General features: G+C 38.6%; 1 protein-coding gene across 1 annotated transcript; it reads right to left on the bottom strand.

The window, feature by feature from the left end:
* Positions 1 to 454: 454 nt before the first annotated feature.
* Positions 455 to 1,658, bottom strand: LOC123405398. Its single transcript, XM_045099097.1, has 2 exons — positions 757 to 1,658; positions 455 to 653 (listed from the first exon to the last, which is right to left on the bottom strand). Exons 1-2 carry the CDS (start codon positions 1,656 to 1,658, stop codon positions 455 to 457), a joined length of 1,101 nt encoding a protein of 366 aa, XP_044955032.1.
* Positions 1,659 to 10,775: the final 9,117 nt, after the last annotated feature.

Below are 10,775 nucleotides of genomic sequence, written 5' to 3'. Positions count from 1 at the left end.
TCAAACAACTTTAGATTGTACATGACAAAGACTAGATCATTCATCTTCTCTTGATGCAAGCGATTTCTTTTTTTAGAGTGTACCTACATGAGTTTCCCAATAATAGCTAGACTTAGATCGTTATGCATACTATGTAACTTTCCAAATAAATATATTAACAAATAAAGTTCTTACTTGCTCGAAGGCGCTAAAATTCCGCTCGCAACCTGAAGAACTACAAGTTAAGCTCAAAATTTTAATAGCAAAATTTTGCTACTCTGGAACATCATCCCCATATGAATCTCACCAATCGGCTCGTGCAAGAAATCAAGACATATTACTTACACAGAACAATAACATGGTTATAGAGTTAGTACACACTTTTATAAAGAAACTAACCTGAAGATTTCTTTGTTCTAGTCATGACAGCCGAATCCATTCCAAAAAGACCTAATCCATTTTAAAATGCATCTATTTATAAGTCTATCTTCACTCTTTCAGCTAGATTAGGAACCATTTTCTCGAGACATGTGTAAAGGCCACATTTCACTTCCGCGGCCCTAAAATTGTCACTGTAATGGCAATGTGGATTTAGGTAGTATGCAGCAGCATGCAAAGGCCTATGGAGCTGTGTTTCCCATCTGTCATCAATAATCTCGAATATTTTCTTATACCTATGAAGAGATAATGTAGAATAGTAAATATACAAAAAAATATTAAGACCAGGATCTATAACATATTTAACATAAAGCATAAATCAACGATGTATATATGTACCTCTTCTTCACATTGCCAAAATTTAGCTTTATCTTTTGTTTTGCAGAGCTCATCTCATCATAAATAAAAGGCATAGCGGGCTTCTCATCCGAATCAACCAATCGAAGAACTCTTATAAGTGGCAACGCATCCTTAAGATAAATGGTAACATTAGGCCAAACCCCACGGCTATCCAATACAATTTGCTGAACTTCCTTGCCTTCTCTTGTAGCAGAAAATTTGCTACCGCTCCACTTGTTTGAACTAAACATGTTGACCAGTGCACCTTTCAGTTCATGTAGACATCCCAATGTCAAATATGCAGTAGCAAATCTTGTGATTGCTGGCCTAACTAACTCTCTTCCTTTAGTGAACTCCCTCAGCCAAGAGAGTGGTACTGTTCTCGAATAAATACATGTGCATATTTTCCGACCTTTTGCTATAGTTACATTGTGCATCTTCATCTTTTTCTTGAAATCTTCAAGAATTAGATCAATGCAATGTGCGGCACATGGTGTCCAGAATAACTTTTTCCTCTTTTCCATCAAAAGTTCACCCGCTGCCTTGTAGTTAGCCGCATTGTCGGTCACAACCTGCACAACATTGTCCTCTCCTACTATCTCAACAATTTCATCTATCATTTCAAAAATCTTGTCGGCTGTTTTGGAAATTTCAGAAGTATCAACGGATGCCAAAAACACAGTACCTTTCGAGCTGTTCACCGAAAAGTTGCAAATGGATTTTCTCTTTCTGTCGGTCCAGCCATCCGACATAATTGTACAACCTGTCTTTTTCCACTCTTCTTTAAATTCAGCAACCAGATTCATTGTTCTCTCAACTTCTAGATTGAGATATTTTACTCGTATTTCATGATATGATGGAGGCTTCAGATTTTTACCATATTTGCCTATCATTTGAACCATCTTTGTAAATTCAGGATTCTTGACCGCATTGAATGAAATAGCGGGAGTATAGAAGAAACGAAAAATCTGAATACAAACTTCCTCCCTCTCTTGTTTTTTGTAGAATTGATTCACAGTTGTCAGGGTTTTACTCTTGTTTGCGAGCTGATCTCCAACATGATCTTGGTCATTCTCTTCTATGGCATTTACTTCATGAGAATCAGTTGCTATCTGTTCTCACTTCCTCTTCTTTGCATCACTCTTTTCTTCCTGACATTGTAACAGCTTCAAGAACATTGCTCGAACATCATCGGGTACTTTCGAACAAGGCTCCGAATTAAACCGAGTGCCTGCCAAATGATGCTTTAGTCTATAAATCCCTCTTCCTCTAACAACAGAGCAATACTTGCATCTTACAGTCTTCTTTTTAGGATCAACTTCCTCTCCATGACCCCATCCAATGTGAGACCGATTTCCAGGAGCATTTTTGCTTTTCGTTTTACCTTGGCTAGCAGTTGTAGTCGACATATTGCCCTAAAATAAATAAAAACAAAAAATAAGAGTAGTGCTAATTAGGAAGTAAAGCACATAAGTAAGATAGCAGTCCAATTACTAGACTTTCTAGCCGATCATTAGCAATTAGTGATCAGCTAGATATTCTATTAATTAGCTTGTAGTGATCGGCTAGAAATTATAGTACAGAGACAATGGATGGATCGGATAGAATACAGTACAGAGACAATGGATGGATCGTATAGAATACTAGAAACAATGATCAGCCATTAGCCGTATAATTACTAGAATTCTACTATCACGACTTCACGAGTAGTAGTAGCAGACTTGTTGTATACATGCACAAGCACAACCATTCACCCGACCCAGATCTGAGACTTTTTAATTTAAAAAGTTGTATCAAGCTCGTGTATTACCTACGAAGTGGAGCACCTTTGTGATACTCTCGTCAATCCCTTTCTTCATCCATATGCTTACCAGCTCGGATTGGATCTCAGCAATTCCTAGGGCAGATTTAGATGAGAATACAGAGAGACGGAGAAACGGTGGCACAGCGTGGTGGCCATGAAAGGATAACTATCCAGGAAGGAAAAGAGACAACTTATATAGGGCTTAGCGTATTGGATATCTATCGTCCATCTTTAGTACAAAGGCACGATTAGAGCTTGAGCTAGAGTCGTTCATGGTTGCGACTCAGCATGCGATTTTACACGATCCTACGACTTGTAGCTAGACTCCACAGCGACTCCACAAAAAATGACCATGCTTGCGTTTTGGGTCGTTTCCTACATGTAGGGTCGTAAAGTCTTACGATTTTAAGATCCGAGTCGCGATTCTGACAACTTTGACTGGAGCGACAGAACTCCTCGACAACATAGGGTCCTTCCCATTTGGAGAGGAGTTTACCTGCAAAGAATCTGAAACGAGAATTGTACAAAAGACCTACGTATCCTATATTGAATTCTCATTTTTAAATTCTCTTCTCATGCCATCTTTTTACTTTCTCTTTATATAACTTAGCATTGTCATAAGCTTGCGTCCTCCATTCATCTAATGAGATAATATCAAATGACCTCTTTTCACCAGTAAGTTTGAAATCATAATTAAGTTCTTTAATTGCCCAATAAGCTTTATGTTCTATATCAAGAGGTAAATGACAAGCTTTTCCAATGACCATTTTATAAGGAGACATCCCCATTGGATTCTTATAAGCAGTCCTATAGGCCCAAAGAGCATCATCTAGTTTCTTAGGCCAATTCTTCCTCGATCTATTGACAGTCTTTTGTAGGATTAATTTTATTTTGCGATTTCTTAGCTCAACTTGCCCACTAAATTGGGGATGGTAAGGTGATGCAATTCTATGGTTAACATCATATTTAGCTAGCAGTTTATAGAAAGCACCGTGAATAAAATGTGAACTACCATCAGTCATTAAGTATCTAGGGACACCAAACCTCAAAAGGTAATATCTTTAAGCATTCTTATAAAAGTGTTATGATCAGCACTACTAGTTGGAATAGCTTCTACCCATCTAGTAATGCAATCATGAGAACTAGAATATGAGTATATCCATTCAAAGAAGGAAAAGGTCCCATAAAATCAAAACCCCACACATCAAATGGTTCAATTGCAAGTGAATAGTTCATAGGAATATCCCGACGTTTACCAATATTACCTACTCTTTGACATTCATCGCATGAAAGGACATACTTACGGGTATCATTAAAAAGAGTAGGCCAATAAAAAATGGATTGTAAAACATTGTGTGAAGTTCTATCACCAGCATGATGTCCTCAATAGGCCTCGGAATGACACTTCCTTAGAATTTGTTCCGTCTCATGGTCATTTATACAACGCCTAATAACACCATCTACTCCTTTATAAAGGAGTGGGTCATCCCAAATGTAATGTTGTAAACGAGAGAAGATTTTTTTGCTTTTGTTGATATGTGAAAGTTGGTGGAATATATTTAGCAACAATGTAATTGGCATAAACCACATACCCACGAGTACTATGTGAAGTGTTTATAACAGCAAGTTCCTCATCAGGAAAATTATCATCAATAGGAAGTGGGTCATCAAGACCATTTACCATCCTAGACAAGTTACGTGCTACAGGGTTATCAACTCCCTTTCTATCAACGATATGCAAATCAATTTCTTGAAGAAGTAGCACCTATCTAATAAGTATGTGTTTAGCATCTTTATTTTCAATAAGGTACTTAATATCAACTCGATCAATGTGAACAGTTACTTTAGAATCAACAATGTAATGTCTAAACTAGTCACATGAAAACACAACAATTAAAAATTCCTTTTGAGTAGTAGCATAATTTCTTTGAGCGGTGTCTAGGGTCTTACTAGAATAATGAATTTCACTCATTTTCTTGTCTACTCTTTTCCCTAGAACAACACCTACAACATAATCACTAGCATCACACATAATTTCAAAGGGTAGGTTCCAATCATGTGGTTGGACAATAGGTGTAGAAATTAAGGATTTCTTAAGTATTTCAAAGGCTTCTACATAATCATCATCAAAAACAAAAGGAACATCTTTTTGGAGAAGATTAGTTAATGGGCTAGAAATATTTGAGAAATCTTTAGTGAAGCGCCTACACAAACCAACATGACCAATGAAAATTCTTATACCTTTGATATCTTTTGGGCAAGGCATTTTCACTATTGAATCACCCTTGGCCTTATCCACCTCACTACCTTGTTCAAATTTTTTATGACCAAGCACTATACCTTCATTCACCATAAAGTGGAACTTCTCCTAATTCATGACAAGATTAGTTTCTTCACATCTCTGCAAATCTCGATCAAGGTTGATCAAGAAACATTAAAAAAAGCCTCGTAAACGAAAAAGCATCCAAGAAAACCTCAACAATCCTTTCACCAAAGTCAGAGAATATAACAGTCATACATCTTTCAAAGGTAGCACGTGCATATCATAGACCAAAAGGCATACGCCTATAAGCATAAGTCCCAAAGGGGAAAGTAAAAGGTAGTTTTCTCTTGGTCCTTTTTTGACACAGGTATTTGAGAGAATCCAGAGTAACCATAAAGAAAGGAAAATTGTGTGTGCTTAGATAATATTTCTAAGATTTGATCAATAAAAAGCAAAGGGCGGTGATCTTTCCTAGTAGCTTTATTCAATCTCCTAAAATCAATCACCATCATTTAACCAGTTACTATCCTTTGTGGAATGAGTTCGTTTTAACCATGGGAACAAAAGTTAGACCACCTTTCTTAGGAACACAATGAACATGACTTACCCATCTAGTATCAGCAATACGATAAATTATACCTACTTCCAGAAGTTTTAGTATTTCAGTTCTTACCACCTCCTTCATTTTAGGATTGAGGCAGCGTTGATGATCAATGAATGGTTTGGCATCTGGTTCCATATTGATCTTCTGCTGATAGAGAGTAGGGCTTATGCCTTTAAGATCATAAATAGTATAGCCAATGACAACCCTATGCTTCTATAAGGTTTTGAGTAATATCTTTTTCTTCGTGCTCTGAAAGGTTAGCACTAATAATAACATGATATATATTCTTGTCATTAAGATAAGCATATTTGAAAGTATCAAGTAAAGCCTTGTGCTCAAACACGTGGTCCCATTTGGGTGGATGAGGACCACCTAAAGTTTCAACTCGTATTTTGTGCTTAAGAATAGGTTACTGATCAAGAAGTACCCTATCTAATTCATTCCTTTCATTTAAGTGCATAACATTCTCATGGTCTAGCAGATACTTTTCTAGGAGGTCTGTTGTATATACAACAATAGAAGGAGGACTAATTATTTCATCTTTATTAGGCAATTCCTTTTCATGTGATTGTTTGCCAAACTTTAAAAAATTGAACTCATCGACATATCACGAAAGGTAACTTTGACCTTCTCGGTATGACAATTAATTTCAGCATTAACATTATTCAAGAAAGGTCTACCGAATATAATGGGTCAAAAGTTACCTTGTTCTGGACCAAGTACTAAGAAATTAGTGGGATATTTGAGTTTGCTACACAATACTTCAACTTCCCTAACAATCCCAAGCAACGATATAGTATCTCAGTTTGCAAGCTTAATAGTCACATCTATGTCATCAATCGAAATATGTTCTATATCATGCATAATTTCTTGATATAATTTAAAAGGTATAACATTAATGCTAGCACCTTGATCACAGAGGCCAATGTAACAATGTTCTCCAATCTTAACCGAGATAACAGGTGTGCCTACCAATGGTTTATTTCTATCAAGTTTGTCCTGTTATGATATCTTTATACATAACAACCTTATGCTCAACATTGATTTGCTTGGAAGGTTTATGTGTCCTAAGATGACTTTTTTTTAACCATTGTTGCAGCCCTAGCATGCATTCTAATCATAACAGGAAAAGGGGGTTTCTCAATGTAAGCAATAGGAACAACTGGATCCACATGGTTAATAATTATTTCTTCCCTCTTTATTTCAACAAGTTCATCATGTAATTTTTTAGTAGGAGGATGGAATTTAAACCACTTCCCCTTGGGTAGATTAACGTAAGTGTCAAACATTACACGAGAGGTAGCTACTAGTCTCGATCAGGACCATATTTGTTGCTAAACTAATGAAAAGGAGAAGTCTCCATGAAAGATTTAACGCAATAAAAATTGAATTTTATACCTGATGCTTTACCTCTATCAAGTTCCCAATCGTCATATTTGCGCTTAATATTTTCTAGAAGATTCCATCCGAATTCAATAGTGTCCTTCATATAGGAACCAACTGCATAAGCGTCAAGCAATGTTTGATCATCATGAGAAAGTCGAGCATTATTTTTTTGTATGATCAATTCTCTTAAGCTCTCATGATTGCGGAAAGTGTGCATCATATATTTAAGCCTCCCCCAAGATTGAGCGATTCTTTCTCCTTCACGAGGACAGAAATTATAAATAAAATTCCAATCACGAAGAATCAAATGCATAGGATAAAACTTCTGATGAATTTCCAATTTCAGGCGATTCCAATCCCATGATCCAATATCATCTAATGGCATGTACCACAATAGTGCTTTTCCCTCCAAATGTAAAGGGAAAACTTTCTTCTTTACTTTGTCTCTGGGTAGACCTGAAAGCTTAAACAATCGACAAATCTCATCGACATATATTAAATTATAACCAGGATAAGTTGAACCGTTATAAGAATTAGCCAGCGGTTTCTCCGCCATACCCGAAGTAATATCATAATTGATATTTTCAGTAGGTTTAGAGGGTTGAGGGATAATTTCCTCAACTTCCGTTCAAGGACAATATGCCCCGAACAAGCCACTCAAGGGGTGACCGTTCATAGCGACCAACAACAGTAAATTTCAGCACGTACCAAAAATGTTTCCTTACCACTTCCCACTTACGTGAGGCGCTTCACTCCCCGGAAACGGTGCCACGAGTTTAGGGGATTAATCATAGTCCGTTAAATAAGTAGGAGTTATGAACCCAATAAGGAGCAGAAGGAAATGATAAGTAGTTTTTAGTAAGGAATTCTATGTAACTTCTGTAAGTAAATACGAAAGATAGTTTGGTAGCAAGATAATTCATAACAAGTGACAAGTAATAATAGTAGGAAAGGTGCAGCAAGGTATCCCAATACTTTTTGTAGAAAAGGACTGGCCCGAAAGTACTCTTACATTAAGAAAGTTCTACCGAGGACACTGTTGACACATGGGAATTTTTGTCTAGTCATGTTCATCATATTGAGTTGATTCACGTTCGCTACTTTGATAAATTGATATGTGGGTGGACCGGTGCTAAGGTGTTGTTCTTACTTGAACAAAAAGCCTAATTTTAATTAAATCCTCTCGTAGGCATCGACAACAATGAAAGAAGAATTAAGATAAATCCAACCATAGCATGAAACATGTGGATCCAAATCAGCCCCTTTTGGAGCAACACATAAACTGGGGTTTAAGCTACTGTCATTCTCACAACCCATCATCTACTTTCTACTCCACTATGACTTACCTTAGGCCCATAACATCATGAAGTGTCATGTAGCCGACATTCACATGACAACACCAAAGGAAGTAAAATCATACATATGAGAAAAATATCGAACGAACACCAATTTTATATGATTACTTATAAGAAGGCTTCTCCCATATCCTCAGGAACAATAGTAACTACTCACACCTCATCAATATGCTCAACATCATAGGTATAATAATAATGATTAAGGATCTGAGCATAATGTCTTCCACCAACTAATCCAACTAGCATCAACCACAAGATGTAATTAACACAACTGGCAACCGAGAGGTACCAATCTGGGGTTTTGAGACAAAGATTGATACATGAGATGAACTAGGTTTGGAGATGAGATGGTGCTGGTGAAGATGTTGATGAAGATTGGTCCTCCCAAGAAGGAGGAACCGTTAGTGATGACGATGACTTTGATTTCCCCCTCCCAGAGAGGAGTTCCACCGGCAGAATCGCTCTACCAAAGAGCAACATGGCCTCTGCCTAGCTTTCCGCCTCGATACGACGGCGGTTTGTACCGAAAATTACCTCCTGATTTATTCTAGTGTAAAACACACCATATAGGAGAAGAGGGGCATCAGGGGGCTAGTAGGGTCCCCACAAGCCATCAGGGCGCAGCTTGGGGGGCGCCCTGTTGGCTTGTGCCCAGCTGGCTACCCCTCTCTGGTGCTACCCCTCTCTAGTGGTTTTTGGTCATTTGGAGAAACTTGATTTTTCTGCCTTTTTCTTGGTTTCTCGGTCCAGAATTCCAGTATGTAGATACTTCCCTCTTCATGATGTAGCGTGCATATTCAGAGAGAAAAAGCATAAGAATTACATAATAATAGGGAATAATGGTTAATAAGAATACAGATATCAATAAACATTCATGATGTAAAATGGACGTATAAGATTCATGCGGTTATCTATCTGATGTAATCAATTTTGTGCGGTGCGTTTGTTGGGATTCAATGAATTGTGGGTTTATGTTCATATTATTCATGAATAATATTTGAGTATTCTATTAATTCTTATATGCTTGCTAATTCTCTCTGATCTATTCATTTGGTTTGATTTATCTTCAGTGAGAGAGGGGTGTGGTAATGGGTTCAATCTTGCGGTGCTCAATCCGAGTGACAGAAAGGGACACGACAGATATTATATTGCTGCCACTAAGGGTAAAACAGTGGAGTTCATTTATATTAATTGGATTTACTTTGTCTACATCATGTCCTAATTCTCCAAGCATTACTTTGTTTTCACTTAATACTCTAGATGCATGTTGCATAGCGGTCGATGGGTGGAGTAGATGCAGGCAGGAGTCAGTCTACTTATTTACCAATGTTATGCCTATAGGCAATGATCACTGCCATGAATAAATATTGCATAATTATGCGCTTTTCTATAAATTTCCGAATAGTAATTTGTTTACCAACTATATCCTTTCTCCGAGAAGGAAGCCTCTAGCAAAAACTATGGCCCTCGGGTATATTGAAATATATATTTACAAAAACTATAAATTCCTTGCTAATTTTATTATTTTTATTTAATTTTTATATTTAATTTGTTTAGATTGTTTATCTATCACTACTTATCACTTGCAAGTAACACGTTCAAGGGGGTTGACAGCCCTTTTGCCCGCATTGGGTGCAACTGTGTGCTCTTTGTGTGTAGGAGGTGAAGACCAGAAATTGCATGGTCCTCCTGTGTCGGTGCACTAAAGGCTGGGGTCTCTAGTGCCCCAGACTTGTGCACGGGCTCATAGAGCCCCTAACGACAGGGCGTGGTAGAGTCCAGACAAGACACACCCCAAGATGTCCAAGGCCCCGGCAAGCATGACTTTCCGTGAAGACATCCAAGGCCACGTCCGCTGAATGGACATGATGAACGCACCAAGCACAAGACCCCGGCGAGCCTCCCTTACCGGGAAGACAGCCTAAACCCTCGGCAAGCTTCTTTGCTGGTACGAAGACCCAAGGCCCCGGCAAGCACCCTTGCCGGGATGACGTGGCTAGGCACTGAAGGGCGGCCGCCCTTGCCACAGTGCCACCGCCTCCGAGTTCCATTGCATTCCGCATGCGCCAGCGGGGCGTCCTGGTGTCGAAACACCTCGACACATATCTTCATCAGCACTTTGCTGACAAGGACAAGACATGCATTTAATGCACCTGAAAGCGATAGATGGATAAGCACCGCTCTAGGTTCTCTATAACATCTCGTGAACCTACCATCGAGCACTGTAGGTGACCCTTTGCCTATAAAAGGAGGCCCTTAGGTCATTCACAAAGGGTTAGACTTTTTGGAGATTGGCCAAGAATACGGTTATCATCACTGTAACAAACAACAATAAACGCTTAATATGATCAAACGAGCAGGACGTAGGGTTTTAAGCGTAAGCGGCCCGAACCTGGGTAAAAAGGCTTGCCGGGTGTTGATTGTTAGATCTCCTCTTGACGTTGTCTTTCCCCGCCGTACGATCACAAGGGTATCCTGTTGATCCCCATAGGTGTTGACCTAGCATCACCGACATCTTTGGCGCGCCAGGTAGGGGGGAAGATTGCGTTAACCTGACCTAGCCATCAGCGCACCACCTCTTCTTCATCGCCATGGCCCCCAAGAGGA

The sequence above is a fragment of the Hordeum vulgare genome, chromosome 6H, assembly GCF_904849725.1.
Source record: "Hordeum vulgare subsp. vulgare chromosome 6H, MorexV3_pseudomolecules_assembly, whole genome shotgun sequence".
Classification (NCBI taxonomy): Eukaryota; Viridiplantae; Streptophyta; class Magnoliopsida; order Poales; family Poaceae; genus Hordeum; species Hordeum vulgare.
The sequence above is the reverse complement of the archived record's forward strand: the minus strand, read 5'-3'. Positions and strand labels throughout refer to the sequence as shown.